Raw genomic sequence first — 19,999 nt, forward strand, 5'->3', positions numbered from 1 at the left:
GCTGGCCTCTGCGCCTGCCAGAAGTGCTCAAATGAGGCTGATTTCTGAAGAAATGTTTTCATCATGAGAATTGCAAGCAGGCAAGCCTCCGGCTTTTGCTTGTCAATGCACGCGTTTCCAGCCTTTTTAGTTCCTTTATCAGATGCTTCCTGCCCCCTAGTGGTGGGAAGCAGCAGAAAGGACAGGCTGACCTAGATTCTGTTTCCAGGGCTGACTATTCACTCGTTAGAGCAATCATTGTTCCAAGCAAGCAAGAGCAGGAAACAAACAAAAACCCTTTCACGCTGGTGCTCCAGGGTCTAGTTGATCATTTTGGAGGGAGGAAAAGTTGTTCATGAAAAAAATATATAGTAATTGAGCACATTTGATGGAAAATACATAGGAATCTTTTGCAGGGCCACACCTCACCATCCTCCAGGGTCGTCATTCTCAACGTGCTCTACGTGGACGGCTCTGCCCTGCGTCGCAAGGTGCTGCCACCCTGCAATGTCACTGTATTTCTTAGATGCTGAACCAAGCCCAAGGCAAGGACTCCCCTACTCTGGAATGTGCGAGCAGCTGCTGAGGTCTGCATGTGGAGGAATAATTACCACTTTCTGTGGAACAAATAATCAACTTAGGACCAAATAATAGCAATCTAGGAAATTTAGAAACTGTAAAGATTTTTGGTTTATATTTCATGGATGTTGCTGCTGTTCCAACCGTACAAAGGAAAGCTGTCTGCTTCCCAAATTCCAAAAATTAAAATACTCCTCCACCTCATCCTACCAACCATTGCCCTTTGGCTCGCTCTTATCTTGACACAGGTGCCCTGGCTTAGTACACATCAGGAAAGGGCTGCCCTACACTTTTCTTTTTTTTTTTTTTTTTTTGAGACGGAGTCTCGCTCTGCCGCCCAGGCTGGAGTGCAGTGGCCGGGTCTCAGCTCACTGCAAGCTCCGCCTCCTGGGTTTACACCATTCTCCTGCCTCAGCCTCCCAAGCAGCTGGACTACAGGCGCCCGCCATGTCGCCCGGCTAGTTTTTTTTTGTATTTTTTAGTAGAGACGGGTTTCACCATGTTAGCCAGGATGGTCTCGATCTCTGACCTCGTGATCCGCCGTCTCGGCCTCCCAAAGTGCTGGGATTACAGGCTTGAGCCACCGCGCCCGGCTGCCCTACACTTTTCTTTCTGGAAGCAAACAATGAGTGAATGGGAGATGCAGCAAGAAACGGTATCACTTCGGCTGCTCGGTCATGCCCTGCCTTTGCCCTGACAGTCACATTTCTTTTGGGAGCTGTCCTAAGACGGTTGATGGAACACAGGCTTTGGAACCAAACAGTTACAGCTCCACTGCAATGTATGTATTAGCTGTGTGACCTAGAAGATTCACTGAGCCCCACTGATCCTGTTTTCATCTGTAAAGCAGGGCTAATGATACCTTTCTCACAGAATTGCTATGAGAACTAAAAGTATCTGTCCGTATATCTTGTATCTATTATACACATACAGTCATGTGTCACTTAGCGTTGGGGATGCATTTTGAAATATGCATCATTAGGCAATTCATCTTTGTGCAAACATCATAGAATGCACTTATACAAACCTACATGTATAGCCTGCTACACACTTAGGCTTTATGGCATAGTCTATTGCTCCTCGGCTACATACCTGTACAGCATGTTACTGCACTGAATAGTGTGGGCAATTGTAACACAAATAAGTATTTGTGTCTCTAAATATACCTCAACACAGAAAAGGTACAGTATAAATACCATATAAAAGATAAAAATGGCACAATCGTATAGGGCACTTACCATGAAAAGAGCCTATAGGATTAAAAGTTGCTCTCGGTGAGTGAGTGGGTGAGGGCTGAATGAATGTTGACTTAGGACATTACCATACACGACTGCGACTTTATAAACGCTGTGTACTTAGGCTACACTACATTTGTTTTAAAAATATTTTTCTGAGTCAGATGTGGTGGCTCATGCCTGTAATCCCAATACTTTGGAGGATCATTTTAAGCCAGGAATTTGACCAGCCTGGGCAACATAGTTAGATCCCATTCCTACAAATAAACTAAAACTTAGACAGGCAAGGTGCTGTGTGCCTTTAGTCTTAGCTACTTGGGAGGGAGGAGGGTCGCTTTAGCCCAAGAATTCGAGGCTACAGCGAGCGATGGTCACACCACTGCTCTCCAGCCTGGGCAACAGAGCAAGATCCTGTCTCCAAAAAAATTATATATATATATATATATATATATATATATATTCATTCTTCAACAATAAATTTTAGCTTATTGTAAATTTTTTCCTTTCTAAACTTTAAAATTTTTGACTTTTGTAATAACGTTAACTTAAAACATACATTGTAGAGTGTACAAAAATACTTTTCCTTATATCTTTATTCCATAAGGTTTTTAATTTTTTTTTTTTTAACTTTTTAAGCTGTTTTGTTAAAAACAAAGAGACAAATACACATTAGCCCAGGCCTATACAGGGTCAGGATCATCAAGACATCTCTAAGTGACAGGAAATTTTCAGCTCTGTTACAGTCTTATGACAGCACCATGGTAAATGTGCCCCATTGTTGACAGAAACGTATGGTACATGACTATTCTATGTATGTGTGTGTGTGTGTGTGTGTGTACACCAAGTGTCTAATATGATGCCTAGCACACAGCGGGTGCTCAGTCCCAGTCACTTCCCCCACCCTCCCACATCTTCACCACCGTGGACTCCCCCAGGTCTCCCTAAGCCTGGGAGGACTGTGGTCCTTACACTCCGTTAAGGCCAAGCAACACCCCAGCAGTCTTCGTATTCTGCTCTTGCTCCAGAGAGGGGCAAGACTACTCAGCTCACCGGATTCCGAGATTTCTCAGGTCTAAATTGGTATTTGGCAGGTTTTGCTCCGTTTTTTAAATGACATTGGAGATTTGACCCTGGGATCAAATCGGACACTTACTGGGTTGCACTAGTGAGCAAAACAGACAAAAGCCCTGCCCTCCTGCGAGAGAAGATACGTCTCTAATCTTGGCGGGACACAGTCTCATTTTTCTATAGTTAATGGGAGTTGTCTTTAACCCACTGACCTTCTTATCTATCCCGGAGACTCCCAAGTTCCTTTTTTTTTTTTCTTTTTTTGACGGAGTCTCTCTCCGTTGCCCAGACTTGAGTGCAGTGGTACAATCTCGGCTTACTGCAATCTCCGCCTCCTGGGTTCAAGTGATTCTCCTGCCTCACCCTCCCGAGTAGCTGGGATTACAGGCGCCCACCATCACGCCCAGCTAATTTTTGTATTTTTAGTAGAGAGAGGGTTTTGCCATGTTGGCCAGGCTGGTCTTGAACTCCTGACCTCAGGTGATCCACCCGCCTCCATCTCCCAGTGCTGGGATTACAGGCGTGAGCCACCACTCCCAGTCCCAGGTTCCTTTCATTGGCTTAAAAAACAAGTTAGAATTGGCTCTGGGTGCAAGGAAGGTAGGATGTGGTGACAACAGGCCCCCCAGTAGGGAGAGAACTTGCTGGATTCAGTGCCTGGCAGCTCCGGCCACATCCTCTTCCAGCATCACGTGCCAAAATGCTGCCATCTACCCCAGAAGGTGCTCTACCTACTAACCTCTGCCTCTGAGCTTCCCTCAGGGTTGCCCTCTATCCCACTGAAACAGGGAGCATGGTGGGCGTGAGGGCAGGGGGTGAGGGAGGGCACACCTGCTGACCATTACACTTCCCACTCTATACCACGGCTTTCTGTTCCACTTTTGGTCCTGGAATTCGAAACCCATCTCTACTTGGGGGCAGGGTGATTTTTGAGCATTTAAAAAACACTCTTACTTCATAATTATACAAGCTGACAATAGTTATAGTTAGTACAATGAAGCACACTACATAGATCCATTAAATCTGACAATGAAATCAATTAAGAAGTTATCTTTAGGCCAGGCATGGTGGCTCATGCCTGTCATCCTAGCACTTTGGGAGGCCGAGTATAGTTAGTACAATGAAGCACACTACATAGATCCATTAAATCTGACAATGAAATCAATTAAGAAGTTATCTTTAGGCCAGGCATGGTGGCTCATGCCTGTCATCCTAGCACTTTGGGAGGCCGAGGTGAGAGGACTGCTTGAGGCTAGCGGTTCAAGACTAGCCTGGACAACATAGTAAGAAACTGTCTCTACAATACAATTTTTTAAATGAGCCAGACGTGGTAGCGTGCGTCTCTTGCCTCGGTCTCCCAAGTCCTACCTACTTGGGAGGCTGAGGTGGGAGGATCATTTGAGCCCAGTACTTCAAAACCGTAGTAAGCTATGATTGTGACACTGCAGTCCAGCCTGGGAGACAGGACGAGACTCTGTCTCTAAAATAAAAAAAGAAAAAATATTTTTAAGCATTCACTCCTCACAATTGCCCTTTATAGTGAACTGCATCCTGTTTTGACCAGGTATTTTCCCTAAGTCACACATGGCTCCCTCTCAAGTCTGACTCTAATGTGAAAACAGCCTCTTGTGTTCGGTCAACACTAGTGGGAAAAGCTGGGAAAAAGAAAGAAATGAGAAATGACAAATGTAGCTGAATGGTAATTCTTCCCTCAAATATTTTAAATGTCTCATTCAACAAATATTTATTGGACACTTACTATGCCCAGACACACCACTAATCACTGGGGGTACATCAGTGAGCAAAGCAGGCAAAAGCCCCGCCCTCGTGCAGCCTGAGAAGACATGCCATGCTAGCCACATTGGAGCCCAAAGGCAAAAGGAGAAATCAGGAACATTGATCTTATCTTTTATTTAAAAATGCGATAATCTGTTCATCATGAATTTGTTTTTGTGTTTTTTAAAAATATTGTGCCAAATTATTTATCTTGATTACTGAATGTTTTGGTGTCCCCTTAAATTCTGTGCCCGAGGCAAGTACCCCATTCCTCTCACTCCCATCTTGGCCTGAGACAGATGTGGATAGATGCTGAGGTGCACTGCCCACATTTCCAGTTGAAGATTGATGAGCCCACGTTTTCCAGCTGCTGAGAGTGTTGGCAGCTGACAGCTCACAGCTGAAGCACCCTCCAGAGACTGCCTTCAGCTGGAGAGAGTCCCAGCCCAAAGCCATATCCCCTTCCCCGGGGCAGCCCACGCCTAATGATTGGTCAATATGGAGAGAGACGGTCCCACAATAAAACAGAGACCAGGTGACAATGCTTAAGTGTCAGGTGCAAGGTAGAAGCAAATGTTTCAATAAGCCACAAGGTCAGAGTGGCAGGTAGGGCAATGGACTCGCAGAGATCTATAGAAATGGCTAGAATCCCTAGAGGCAAGACAGAAGGGAAGTCAACAAGGGTATTGCAGAATCTGTACCAGTGGTCTCGAAATGCAGTTCCCTGCCAGCATCTTCAGTACCATCTGAGAAATTGAGAGAAACATCAGTTCTCAGGCCCCAGTCCAGAGCTACTGGATTAGAAACTCCAGGGGTAGGGCCAACAATCTGTTTTTTAACAAGGCCCCTAATCAATACCGTCCCAAGAAAGGAGGCGGCTGAGGGCAGTTCTGCCACTGAAAAGTCACAATTCTTCCAGCCTGGCCAACATGGTGAAACCCCGTTCCTAACAACAACAACAACAAAAAAATTAGCTGGGCGCAGTGGTGCAGGCCTGTAATCCCAGCTACTCTGGAGGCTGAGGCATGAGAATCGCTTGAACCTGGGAGGTAGAGATTGCAGTGAGCCAATATCATGCCACTGCACTCCAGCCTGGGTGACAGAGTGAGACTCCATCTCGATTAAAAAAAAAAAAAAAAAAAAAAAAGTCACAGTTTTTTAACCAACTTCCATACCTGAACCAGTTTTTGGACTCAGAGCCCACTGACTGGAGGAAAGGCCAGTGGTTATGTCCCCGATCCTTGAAAGTATAACTGAAATGGACAATAGGTGGAGTTGGCAGAACACTCCCATGCTCAGATTGGCTCTTTGGCCTGTGGCAAAAGCTATCACAGTGGGAAAGAACTCTCAAGCTGCCTCCACACATTCCTCTGGGCAAGACTGCAAATTAAAAACTTCCTGAGGCAAACAGCAGAAGTTAGTGCCACCCTTAAAAACCTAAAGGAAGCAGAGTGGTAGTCCCCAGCAAATGTAATTCATTAGTCTGACCCCTACACAAATCAGATAGATTCTGGAAGACGTTAGTAGAGTACCCCAAGCTCCACCAACTAGCAGTGCCAACTGCAGGTACTGTGCCGGATGTGGCATGAGCCACAGCCTCCACCACGGCAGCTGATCTGGAAGGCGCAACTGATGTCATCTCTTTCCTCTACTATCCATTCTCCATTTCCCTCACCCTTGGTTAGTACCTAGGACAATAAAATAATAACTTTTATACGAGATGGTGAAAATGCTATGATAAATTGGATAAGAGGAGGAATGTTTTGCAATTTTCAGTAGGTTACGCATCACTGAGAGATGACATTTTCATAAAGTCTTTTAAAATTTTTTTTTTAAAGAGTCTCACTCTGTTGCCCAGGCTAGAACTCGATCTTGGCTCACTGCAACCTCTGCCTCCCAGGTTCAAGCAATTCTCCTGCCTCAGCCTCCTGGGTAGGAGGGATTACAAGTGTGCACCACCACGTCTGGCTAATTTTTGTATTTTTGGGAGAGATGGGGTTTCACCATGTTGGGCTGGTCTTGAACTTCTGACCTTAGGTAATCCACCTGTCTCAGCCTCCCAAAATGCTGGGATTACAGGTATGAGCCACCACTCCCCACCATTTTCACAAAGTCTTGATGAATGTGAGGGTGTGATTCCCTGATAACTCAGGGGAACAGAGTCTACACAGATGGAACGGCAAGTAAAATGGCCCTGAGGCTAGATCACGTCTGGAATATTACAGCGCCAGCCAGGAGGTTGGTGTGCAATGTCAGAGGTAGTAGGTGGCCAGACAAGTAGGGCCTTAGAGATCATTATAAAGACTTTGGCTTTTACCCAGAGTGAGATGGGCTGATAGAGGGTTTGAGATAAGCAACATGACCTGACTTTACCTATGAACAGGATCACTGACTACCGTGCTGGGAATGGCCTGTAGGGAGGCGGAGTGGCAGAGCAAGAAATAATGGTGACTTGAACGGGTGTGATACAGTAACTGTGGAAGAAGTGATCGGCTCCTGGATATATTTTTAATAGAGATGCCATGGAATTTTTTAACAAATTGAATGTGAGGAATAACAGAAAGTAAATTGTCAAAGATGACAAGTTTTTGGCCTAAGCAACTGGAAGGATCAAGTCTCCATTTAACTTACCACGATGGATCAGCCTGGGAAAGGAGCAAGTTCAGGAGAATGACAGCAGCAGTATAATCTGGAATAGGCTGAGGCTGAGATGGTCTTTAGACACTTAAGTAGAAATACTGAATAGGAGTTAGATATAGGAGTCTGGAGTTCAGGAAATAAGCCACCAGGTAAGGTGGGTGCTGAGGGCCTGAAGATTCAAAGAGAATAGCAAGGGCCCTGAGTCACTCAAACATTCAAGATCCGAGAGACATGGAGAAAACTGGGTAAGGAGTGGAAAAGCTGGGGAGGCTACAAGAGATTAGTAAGGAAAATCACAGGCATATAATGTCCTGTAAACCAAGTGACACAGGATTTCGGGGAGGGGAAAGTAATCAACTGTGGAGAATTAAGTAAGATAAGGACTGCAAATTGAGCACTGAAGGTCAGTGATGACCCTGATAGGAGTTTCCATGCAGTGGTAATGGCAAAAACCCATTGGAGTGGGTTCAGGAGAGAAGAATTGGAGACAAGCGGAAGAGCCAACTCCTCTAAAGTTTTGCTAAAAGAGGGAAGTAGGGTCTAGAGAGGTGTGTTTAAGATGGGACAGATACCAAGATGTTTGTCTGCTGGTGGGAGGGGTACACTGATAAAGCAGGAGTGCAGAGAGAATTGCTGGACCCATGTCTCGGAGGAATGAGGTGCAAAGGGGATGGGATCTGGTAGGCAGGTGGAAGGCTTTCTTAGGCTACAGCATGGATAACCGATGTCTTGTAATGGGGAGAAGGCAGGACACACGGTGCAGACTGTAGCAGAGGTGAATGTGTGACGGTGGGAGGCAGATGAAGCGCCAGGCAAAGTGAAGAGTTTCTTGTAGGTAATACTTTCCTCTCACTTTATGAATTAACATAGGCATCACATCATTGGCTAGTAATGTAACTTTGGTCAAGTTATTGAGTGTCTCTAAGATGCAATTACCTAATCTGTAAAATGAGGATAATATTACCTATGCCATAGACTGTTGTGAGGATTAAACAAGACTTGAAAAATGCTAGGCAAATAACTAGCACATAGCAAACAACCAAAATAGATAACTTTTACCCTTTATGAATATATATTATTTTCAGTGGAACAATAAGTGAGGGAAGGAGTTAAGAAGCATGTGTTCCAGAACCTCATCTTCGTTCAAGTAGAAAGACATTTTTAGAAAAATAATTTAAATGTTGGAGCTTTTCTCTCATTTGTAAAATAGGGTATCACCTGAACTATAAATAGTACTGGTTGTGTGAATATTAATGTTGTCATATATTAAATATGTCTTGAAAACCTTAAGTACTAATCTTATGATGATTGATATTACTGTTATGTTGTAACTAAAATTTCATTGGGGGCAAATAAGTACTTAAAATAAAAATTTCATTGCTTTTGTAACCTTTATGAAGAAGTAATGATTACTGGGAAGATAAACAACTGGACAGTGTCTGGCAGGGACCTTTTCGTTCAGGATGGATCATGTTGTACAATTTTCTTTCCACTTTCACTAGTTCTTAGGGGCAAAGTCTATCAACAAGGGAGTCTCTCCAGGGATGTACTGTGCCCCAGGCAACAGCGTCACTTCCCCATTCACAGAGCCCCCTCAAAGGCAGCAAGATCCCTCAAAATAGCTTTAATTCTCCTACTGAAAAAGCAACTTAATTTCCCACAGTGACAAAGTAAGACTAGAGGTCAAAATTGCATTACTCCTCAGTTTAAAATTATTCTTGACTATCATTTCTCTACAGTTTTAAATAGGATTAAAGCAGGCCTAAGACACTTTTGTATTTTCCTCTCCTCATACTGGATCTAGTCCCTGTTTTATTGGCAATTGTAAAGTTGAAAATCTGGAAAATAATATATGTCTCTCTTAACCACAGAGAATATTCCTAAACATATTTCAGAGTAATACTCTTCACATACTCCCATCTACTTTGACTTTCACTTAAGTATTTTTAACAGCTATGCTGTAGTTATGGTGAGCAATTTATAGACAGGAAAATGGAAGTTTGATAACTAGTGACACAATAAATAGCTCCCTCTGTGGCCTGTGGCCTAAGCTGCACTTCTCGTATAGCCAAAAGGGGCTTGCGATCACTGTAAGGCACCTAGCTGCTGTCAGGTCAGGAATTTACATAGCTCCTTGGGAAAGATGACCCAAGTGCCTTAAAGCTCTCTTAATTCAGTCATTACAATAGAATCAATAGAAGTGGTATAATTATAGAACCTACAACCAAAAACTCCAGGGAGATAGAGATGTGGCAGACTGGCCAATCACTGTCTCCCACTCCACCCTCTGAGACCGTCCCTCCCTACCCTCTACTCCCTTTCGAGCCAAGATGAACCCACCAAGAATCTGAACTAAAAAGCTTGAAACAGAAAGACGAAGGTGGGCATCATCTGGCAAGGTCAGAGAAAGTCACAGCTGGAGCCAGGCCCCAAAGTAGTTCAAAAGCCAGAGGGTAGCTGGAGCAGATAAGCCTTGAGTGAGCACAGAGCGTGGGGCTGCTGGGAGGAACAGGAAACTGGAACACACTCATTGAGAGAGGCAACAACACGGGACCTTGAGGACCCAGGAGAGGCTGAGGGAACAGTTTCAGTCCTGACTTTCCAGTTCTGGGCCCATGTGGCCTGGTGAGACTTTGTTTCCCATCCTTAATGAGACTCCCTGCTGTATCCCTACAGCAAACTTGCCTTTATTTCAGCTAGCTTCTGAGGGTTTCCTTTTCTCGGCAATATATAATAGATAGGCCTGATCCTCAGCCTTTATGGACAAGACCACTGAAGATGGCAAAGCCACACTGTTGGCTAGTTTTAGAACCCAATTCGCCTGGTTCTTAGTTTTGTTCTATTACCCAGTCTATGCATTTTTTTTTTTTTTTTTAATTTGAGATGGAGTCTCACTCTGTCGCCCAGGAGGGAGAGCAGTGACACAATCTCAGCTCACTGCAACCTCCACCTCCCGGATTCAAGTGATTTTCCTGCCTCAGCCTCCCAAGTAGCTGGGTCTACAGCAGCATGCCACCACACCCCACTAATTTTTGTATTTTTAGTAGAGGCGGGGTTTCACCATATTGACCAGGCTAGTCTCAAACGCCTGACATCAAGTAATCCACCCGCCTAGCAGTCTATGTATTATTGAGCACTGAAAAAGTTCAATCTCAAAATAGTAAGCAATATTCCAGCATTAGTTTGGCTTATCATGAAAACTGTAAGTTAAACCAAGTTTGTTCCCACATAAAAACACATCTGATACACATGCTTGCTTTCTGTCAGTTCACCTCCACCAAGGCATTACGATTCCAACTAAACATAAAGAAGAGTGGCCTAAAAATAATTTGCATTCACAATATATAGAAATTACTCAATATTTCTTGGTAAGTCCTGGCCCAGTGTGTATATCTCATTTCCTCCCTTAAACTGTATCTTGCACCAGAGTATTCACAGACACAATTTTGTTAAATTTAGTTTAATATTTGTCAAGTTCACTTTTATTACAAATATTACCTTTAGATGCATTTTCAAGCCTTTAAGGAAGAGGTGTGGCAGTGGAACAGATACAAGAACTACTGAGAGTGTGTCATAAGAGGCAGTTGCCACCACTTCCTGTACATGTCCTCTGAGTGACAGTGAAGAGGATGTGTGTGGGTAATGGCTCCCCTTATACCTCCCCTTATACCTGCATATAGACCATGTCACATGCAAGACAGAACACTGACAGGAACACCCCAACTGGAGTGGGTACTAATGTGAGCCAGGGGGCTTTTATCTTTCTTGAACGTTAATAAGGAAAGCAAGCTCAGAGGATGATTTTGAACACTGAGAAGATGCACTGGCTTAGCTTCCTACACTGTGATGTTAATAGGTTTGGAACCTGGTTGTTTGATAAGTTGCATCTGGAAGGTTCACCTGGTCCCAGGAAGTCTCTAGTGACCTAGAATTCAAGGTTGGATAGTTTCTGAACTCCTAAATATTGTGAACTGGCTAAAGGCTAGCTCTCTGCAGTTAACCTAGGATTTTCTCTAGCATTCCATTGATTAAGCAGAAAGTTAAGCACATGGAGAAGGAACAGAAATCAAGCATGCCTAGAGAATGTGTAGGTTCGTTAGAATTAAAATTTGTCAACCAAGAATAAATGTTTAATGTTTTGGTACACCTTCAAAAAAAGTTTAAAATTTGCATTAAGCCACAGAGTTAAAGATACCAGAATAATATGTTTGTTTTGCTCATATTTCTATAAGACAACAAAAATTACAATAAAATTTCTATTATAAATTTTAGAATACTACATATGCACTGAAAATTAATCTTTTACAGTATCAGAAATTCCATTATCTCATATAGTTACAATAGAATTTAAATTCTGGTTTAGTCTTCTCACAAAATTATAGTTTTTATTGTGTTTAGGTAATTTTACATTATTAAAATGTTTTCAAGAAGTACATTGGGACTGAAATCAAAATATTTTGGCAACTTGATTCAGAATTAAAGAGTTTTTGTTTGTTTTTGAGACAGGGTTTTACTCTGTCACCCAGGCTGGAGTGCAGTGGTGTGATCTTGGCTCACTGCAACCTCTGCCTCCCAGGTTCAAGTGATTCTCCTGCCTCAGTCTCCTGAGTAGCTGGGATTACAGGCACCCGCCACCACGCCCAACTAATTTTTGTATTTTTAGTAGAGAAGGGGTTTCACCACGTTGGCCAGAATGGTCTCGAACTCCTGACCTCAAGTGATCCACCCACGTCAGCCTCCCAAAGTGCAGGGATTACAGGTGTGAGCCACCACACCCGGCCAAAGGTTATTTTTTACACCTCTCTTTATTGAACAGAAGTGTGATCTGTCAGACTGTTCATATTCCCCCAAGACAACCCATGTGCTTCCTTGATACATACATTAAAGACCAAAGAAGAGAAAGTTTTAGTCATCATGAAATCACATCTACAAGAAAAGTAGGACACAGCAGGATAAAACGTGACCTCAGGACATCAGAACATTTTCCATCTCTGAACCTACTAAACTTGACCCAACAGCAGTGGAAGAATTTTTGCCCATTGTGACTCTCCTGCACAGGAGACCTGAGGCCTAGAGTTTGGTCTCTAACACTACTGACCTTCGAAGGAAACAGAGTGCCTTGGGGATGGCTGATTCCATAACATGGAGCATGAAGAAATCAAAATGGGTATGGAACATCCTGTTGTTTTCAGATAGCATGGATGCTTTTATAGAAGCATCAGAATGCTAAAAGGACATTCAGGTCAACATAAAGGGACTGTGACCAAGCTGTGAGACTGAGCATTAAATATAAGCACAGTGAGGCAGTTATAACACATAACAATCCGTGATAGAAGTTTAACATTTTAGTAAGAAGAATGTTTATACAGGTTGCATATCCCTAATTGAAAAATCCCAAATCCAAAACTTTGTGAGTACTGACATGATGCTCAAAGGACATGCTCACTGCGGCATTCTGGATTTTGGGTTTTCAGATTTGGAATGCTCAACCACTAAGTATAGTGCAAATATTCCAAAATCCAAAAAAATCCAAAATCCAAAACATTTCCAGACCTAAGCATTTCAGATAAGGGATATTCAATATGTACTGGGTATTTTATTTCTTCCAATAATTATGTCTATTTAAAATATTTAGGTATGCAGTTATTTCTATCTGGGTAAGTACCAAAGAATAAACATATGGAACTGGTGATTTGGCCAAATCTTGACAAATGGTACTAAAATGGAAAATGGATTAATTGATTAGCACAAAATAATAGGATGCATGGTAGGCACAAATTATAACCAGGTACAAGGTGGCATCGGCAGTCACATGCAATGACCAAGGAAGACAGACAATTCAACATGTAATTTAAAATATGAATTACTCGGTGTCCTGAAGAGACAAGGTAACTATGAAAATTAAATCTCTCATCACTAAAATTGAAACCTCTAAAACCAAAATTCCCAATAAATAATACAAATATTTTAAACAACATAACAGATCAAAATACCCTAATGACATGCCAGTACGTTAGGTACTGTCCGCCATGCAAACCCTAATACATAAATACTGCCAAAGATACCAAGCTTCAGACAAAAGTTACTAAGAAACGGACTTAAAAATGTACTATTAAAAAAAGTCAGCTCCACACTGTGGCTTAGGTTTGAGTCACCCTTATCTAAATAATCAGACCACGCCCAGATCAAGATTCAACTGGTCAAAAACCCATTTCCATTCCTTTTCCTTTAGTTCTAGTAAGAACACTGAAACCCAGGAAAGCAATAAAGCTGAAAGATTAGGAATATAATAAGAATCATAGTATACTGGGAAGTTATTAAACAGGTGCAGAAATAATACATTTTATAATCGTTGTTTATGCATGTCTTTTATCAGCTGTTTAAGGGGTTTCAAACTTCAGAGAATGATACTCATTATGGCCAATCATTTCAAGACTCAGTCACACTAAACTTGTACTTACAGTTTAACATTTTTCAGAAAATTTTATTAGTGAATTTTAGAATGTTTAAATGCTTAAGAAAAACTGGATTTTCTAAATTTGTTTTCTTTGCATGAATTTAATGAAGTGAAAATTAAACAAAATACATATAGTTTTGAGTATTCTATGTCCGAAAGTCCCTTTGACAATTAAACAATCCGGTTACAAATTCACACTTCAGAAGAGAAAGTCCATAATTATAGAATCCTAATAACCCTTATTAGAATCCAAAGGAATAAGTGATTTTAAAAGCACATAGAAAGACAAAGCTTGAGGTTATCTGTTCTTACCAAAAACAGTACATAATTTCCTTGGTTTTAAAGACAAGTGAATCACAACTTAGTAGGACTCACATTTCCATATTAACCAGCTGGGTAGCTGAGACATGATGTTTGATTGAGACTACCACATACTCTCTCTTCTTCATTTATTTTATTTTTAGAGATAGGATCTCGCTCTGTCACCCAGGCTGGAATACAGTGGCGTGACCACAGCTCACTGTAACCCTGAGCTCCTGGGCTTAAGCAATCCTCCTGCCTCAGCCTCCCGAGTAGCTGGGCCTACAGGAGTGAGTCACTGTGCCTGGCCCATACTCTCTCTTCTTCTAATCACAGTATTTTACTTGGCTGAAGGTAGGTCCTCAAGAGTAAAAAGAATCTGAAGCACAAAATGTCGGTTCAAGAAAGAAAGGACAACTCAGAAGGTCAGCACTTCAGAAAGGCACTGTTTGACCAGCTGCTAGATCTTTAAGATCATCATGGAATTGTAAGGATGCCTCTCAAAGACAGAAAAGCATTAGTCACATTTAACCTGATCCACACAAATCAACACAAAAATAATACTAGAAAAATAGTCTGATTTTGCCAAATCATCCAAATGATTATTATATTCACTGTACTTAGCCCATCCCAGGTGAAAATACAAAAAAAAAAAAAAAAAAAAAGTAAAAAAAAGAGTTCATCTGGCTTGTTAGATTTATGAGTGATATCTTCTTGGTATTTGTTCCTGAGTGAATGAAAGAAAAAATTAATCAAGGGAAGACCCTCTCCCCCTTAAAAACAAAACAACAAACAAAAAACAGAAACAGCTTCAGGAATGCAAGTACTCCATTTGTAAAATTAAGCACAACATAATTAATTCAGCTCAGCTGCTGGTATCACACTGGCCTCAACTGATTATACAACTTTTTAAGTCATGAAGATTAATCTGAAATTAGAAAGCCTTATGGGGAAGCTGGTATTCAGAGTGATCCTCAACATGGCCAATCGCTCTGTACATTTATAAATACCATACTGATATCCTGAAGGTGCTCTGTGGATTTGGAGAAGGTGAGATTTGACCAGAAAGCTTTTCCCAATTATGACTTTTTTCTCATCTCTTCATCCCAGTCACAATCAAATGCTTCATCACCTAGTTCTGGTAAAGTGAAGAGGGATTCTTTGGAAACAATCAGTTTCTCGGTGGACCTATGGAGCTGAAAAGATTTCCTTTTACTGACACCCATGGGAGCTGTGGTTGTAGGAGGGGAGCTTGGGCCTCTATCACCTTGGTTCTTCCTTTCAGGAGGAGGGGATTTGGATTTGGATTCCAATGGGGGAGTAAAGCAGAAGTTTGCCAATTTGGCTAATGTGCAGGCATGAACCTTGCCGCTTTTATTACTGCCTGAAACCTCTTCCTTTTTGTCTCTCTCACAAGTAAGATGAGCACACCCAGTCTCGTTCCCAGGCTCGAATTCAGGCTGAATAATCCTCTTCTCAGGGGCACACATCACCTTCTCTCTTCGTCCGTGTTTCTCTGGTGGCTGCTGTGACACCTCCTTTGTCTCACCCTGCAGCTGATCAGAGATACGGTATCCTGGGGTAGATGTCAACTTATCTGGATGCTTCACTGGCAGGGCTGTGTCTCTTGTTCTATGCTGGGAAATTTTAGGACTATGAACTGCTATTTTAGTTGCACCAGGTGACACATGGCCGTGATCTTCAAAGGAGTGGATCAGTTTTGATTTCTGTTTGAAAGTAAATTTTGCCAGTTTGGCCACAGGGGAACCTGGAGGCTTAACATTTTCAATTGCAGGCTCTTCCACTTGCGCAAGGGATTTCGGTCTCTTTCTTTTGGATGAGTCCAGCATTCTGTCTGGCCTATGTACAGGAGTGGACTGAGGATGGGAAGGGACTGTGCACTGTGCAGGCACCCTGGTACTATTTCTGCACAACTTCTGGGCCCTCTCCTTGCACAGCTTCTGCAGGTTCCTAGGGACATGATGAGTCAGTACTGAGTCTGGTTTATCAGCACAGACTGCTTCAGAATCTAGTGCTAGCCTTTTTTTCTTGTTACCCTCCACATTTTCTGGCCTCCATGGAGCACCTGTCTCTCCTGGTGATGGAAGCAACTCAACATCCACTATGCTCCTTTGGCCTGGCTCACTCTTCTCCTTACCCTGAGATGTGCTGTTAGAGATTTTCGAAGCCATATTTTCTCCAGATGTTTTGGGATGAGGAGACACAAGAACAGTGTTTTTAGGTTCACTCTGATGAGTTGCCATGAAATCAAACCAATCTAAACTGTCATCTCTGCTATTTTTGTGCTCAGCTGAATGTTTCCTACTTGTTGATCTATTAGGCTCCAGATACGCTGGGGGATGTAGAACTGGGCTTCCCTCGGGGCTGCCTCCAGGAGAGGAGATATGCGTGCTACAGTTCATTTCCTGCTGTGATGAAGTTCTGAAGTTTGATTCTTCCCCTGGACCATTTCTCAAGGATCCTGGAGTAGTCTCCACCTCCAATATCGGTGGTTGGGATTGGTGCACATTCTGATTCTGTAACCTGTAGCAGAGACAAACAAATAAAACATGTCTTGAAGGGGAGAGAATTTGTGCTAACCTATTCATTTCTTCAGTCTCTGAGATACCATCTTAAAGATTTAAGTTCCACATAATTCTAAGTTAATATCAAATACAACCTCCTAGAGCAGCAGAATGAAATAATCCTTTTTTAAATCAATATACAATTTACATACTCAGACAAACACTAATTTAACCTAAAATTGTAGTAAAATAAAGAAAATGAAATGGGAGGTTTGCTTACATTTTGTGATCTCTCCAAAAGTCCAATTCATTCATTGAAGATTGTTTGAAGATCAGTGTAAAATCCAGCTTTATCTCTCACGTTAAATGTTCAAATACAAGACACACCTGTTGCTACCCGCACAGTAGCTGATTACTGACCAAGTAGGTTGTTGGTTAACTTGCTTGGTAGTCAGTTTGCAGATCAAGGAACCAAAATGAAAGACTGAGGATTGCCGGGCGCGGTGGCTCAAGCCTGTAATCCCAGCACTTTGGGAGGACGAGACGGGCGGATCACGAGGTCAGGAGATTGAGACCATCCTGGCTAATATGGTGAAACCCCGTCTCTACTAAAAAAAAAATACAAAAAACTAGCCGGGCGACGAGGCTGGCGCCTGTAGTCCCAGCTACTCGGGAGGCTGAGACAGGAGAATGGCCTGAACCCGGGAGGCGGAGCTTGCAGTGAGCTGAGAGCCGGCCACTGCACTCCAGCCTGGGCGGCAGAGCAAGACTCCGTCTCAAAAAAAAAAAAAAAAAAAAAAAAAGAAAGACTGAGGATTATTATGTCTCACATCTCTTTACCTAGTTGAGGTACTGAGTGCATCTGAGCCGTCACCTTCCTCAGGAGTCAAGAGTCTATGATACTTCTGTACTGGTGCTCCCACTGCCCCCTCCCACACTCATATTCATGGCAGACCACCCCAGGCAACTGTGACAATCTTTCCTGCAAGGCCCAGGCATGTTTAAACATATGTACTGGGCAGTTACTCTTTTCTCAATTTGATACAGAATTAAAACCTATTTACCTTCTATGAATGAAGGATATGTTCAGTGATAATCATAATATCTTGGGCATATTAGAAACTGAAATATTGCCAGAAGGACAACTTTCCTTTTGTTTTTATTTTACTTTAAGTTCTGGGATACATGTGCAGAATGTGCAGGTTTGTTACATATGTGTACATGTGCCATGGTGGTTTGCTGCACCCATCATTTAAGTTTTAAGCCCCACATGCATTAGGTATTTATCCTAATGCTCTCCCTCCCCTTGCACCCCATCCCCCAACAGGCCCCAGCGTGTGATGTTCCCCTCCCTGTGTCCATGTGTTCTCATTGTTCAACTCCCACTTATAAGTGAGAACATGAGGTGTTTGGTTTTCTGTTCCTGTGTTAGTTTGCTGAGAATGATGGTTTCCAGCTTCATCCATGTCCCTGCAAAGGACATGAAATTATTCTTTTTTATGGCTGCATAGTATGGCATGGTGTATATGTGCCACATTTTCTTTATCCAGTCTATCATTGATGGCCACTTGGGGTGGTTCCAAGTCTTTACTATTGTAAATAGAGCTGCAATAAACATACATGTGCATGTGTCTTTATAGTAGAATGACTTATAATCCTTTGGGTATATACCCAGTAATGGGATGGCTGGGTCAAATGGTATTTCTAGTTCTGGATCCTTGAGCAATCGCCACACTGTCTTCCACAAAGGTTGAACTAATTTACACTCCCACCAACAATGCAGAAGCATTCCTATTTCTCTACAGCCTAGCCACCATCTGTTGTTTCCTGACTTTTTAATGATCACCATTCTAACTGGCATGAGATGGTATCTCATTGTGGTTTTGATTTGCATTTCTCTAATGACCAGTGATGATGAGCTTTTTTTCATATCTTTATTGGCTATGTGAATGTCTTCTTTTGAGAAGTGTCTGTTCATATCCTTCACGCAGTTTTTGATGGCTTTTTTTTCTTGTAAATTTGTTTAAATTCTGGATATTAGCTCTTTGTCAGATGGACAAATTGTAAAAATTTTCTCCCATTCTGTAAGTTGCCTGTTCACTCTGATGGTAGTTTATTTGGCTGAGTAGAAGCTCTTTAGTTTAATTAGATCCCATTTGTCAATTTTAGCCTTTGTTGCAATTGCTTTTGGTGTTTTAGTTGTGAAGTTTTTGCCCATGCCTATGTCCTGAATGGTATTGCCTAGGTTTTCTTCTAGGGTTTTTATGGTTTCAGGTTTAAAATTTAAATCTTAATCCATCTTGAGTTAATTTTTGTATAAGGTGTAAGGATGGAGTCCAGTTTCTGTTTTCTGCATATGGCTAACCAGTTTTCCCAGCACCATTTATTAAATAGGGAATCCTTTCCCCGTTGCTTGTTTTTGTGAGGTTTTTTGAAGATCAGATGGTTGTAGACGTGTGATGTTATTTCTGAGGCCTCTGTTCTGTTTCACTGGTCTATATATCTCTTTTGGTGTCAGTACCATGCTGTTTTGGTTACTGCAGCCTGTAGTATAGTTTGAAGTCAGGTAGCATGATGCCTCCAGCTTTGTTCTTTTTGCTTAGGATTGTCATGCTATACGGGCTTTAGGTTCCGTATGAAATTTAAAGTAGTTTTCCCTAGTTCTGTGAAGAAAGTCAATGGTAGCTTGATGGGAATAGCACTGCATCTATAAATCACTTTAAGCAGTATAGCTATTTTCTTTTTTTTTGTTGTTGTTGTTGTTGAGACGGAGTTTCGCTCTGTCGCCCAGGCTGGAGTGCAGTGGCCGGATCTCAGCTCACTGCAAGCTCCGCCTCCCGGGTTTACGCCATTCTCCTGCCTCAGCCTCCCGAGTAGCTGGGACTACAGGCGCCCGCCACCTCGCCCGGCTAGTTTTCTGTATTTTTTTTTTAGTAGAGACGGGGTTTCACCGTGTTAGCCAGGGTGGTCTTGATCTCCTGACCTCGTGATCCGCCCGTCTCGGCCTCCCAAAGTGCTGGGATTACAGGCTTGAGCCACCGCGCCCGGCCGCTATTTTCATAATATTGATCCTCCCTATCCATGAGCATGGGCATGGTATGTTTTTCCATTTGTTTCTGTCCTCTCTTATTTCCTTGAGCAGTGGTTTGTAGTTCTCCTTGAAGAGGTCTTCATGTCCCATGTAAGTTGTATTGCTAAGTATTTTATTTTCTTCGCAGCAATTGTGAATGGGAGCTCACTGAAGATTTGGCTCTCTGTTTGTCTATTTTTGGTGTATAGAAATACCTGTGATTGGTGCACATTGATTTTGTATCCTGAAACTTTGCTGAATTTGTTTATCAGCTTAAGGAGTTTTTGGGTGAGATGATGGGGTTTTCTAAATATACAATCATGTCATCTGCAAACAGAGACAATTTATCTTCTTCCTATATGAATACCCT

At 42.3% G+C, this 19,999-nt stretch overlaps 1 protein-coding gene and 1 long non-coding RNA gene across 5 annotated transcripts in view; both read right to left on the bottom strand.

Annotated features, from left to right (window-relative positions):
• Positions 1-1,099: 1,099 nt before the first annotated feature.
• Positions 1,100-10,250, bottom strand: LOC117096995. The gene is made up of 3 exons (XR_004442751.1): positions 9,214-10,250; positions 8,410-8,414; positions 1,100-1,151 (listed from the first exon to the last, which is right to left on the bottom strand). It is a non-coding gene; the product is annotated as an uncharacterized LOC117096995 (long non-coding RNA).
• Positions 10,251-13,736: 3,486 nt separating this feature from the next.
• Positions 13,737-19,999, bottom strand: part of MCM9 (minichromosome maintenance 9 homologous recombination repair factor) — a 124,422-nt gene continuing 118,159 nt past the window's right edge. For all 4 annotated transcript variants that reach the window (XM_033234415.1, XM_033234412.1, XM_033234414.1 and 1 more), the window contains one exon: positions 13,737-16,578. In XM_033234415.1, the coding sequence (XP_033090306.1) occupies positions 16,447-16,578 (132 nt within the window). In that variant the 3' untranslated portion in view covers positions 13,737-16,446. The remainder of the gene's footprint in view (positions 16,579-19,999) is intronic.

The sequence above is a fragment of the Trachypithecus francoisi genome, unplaced genomic scaffold, assembly GCF_009764315.1.
Source record: "Trachypithecus francoisi isolate TF-2019V2 unplaced genomic scaffold, Tfra_2.0 Lachesis_group15, whole genome shotgun sequence".
Classification (NCBI taxonomy): domain Eukaryota; kingdom Metazoa; phylum Chordata; class Mammalia; order Primates; family Cercopithecidae; genus Trachypithecus; species Trachypithecus francoisi.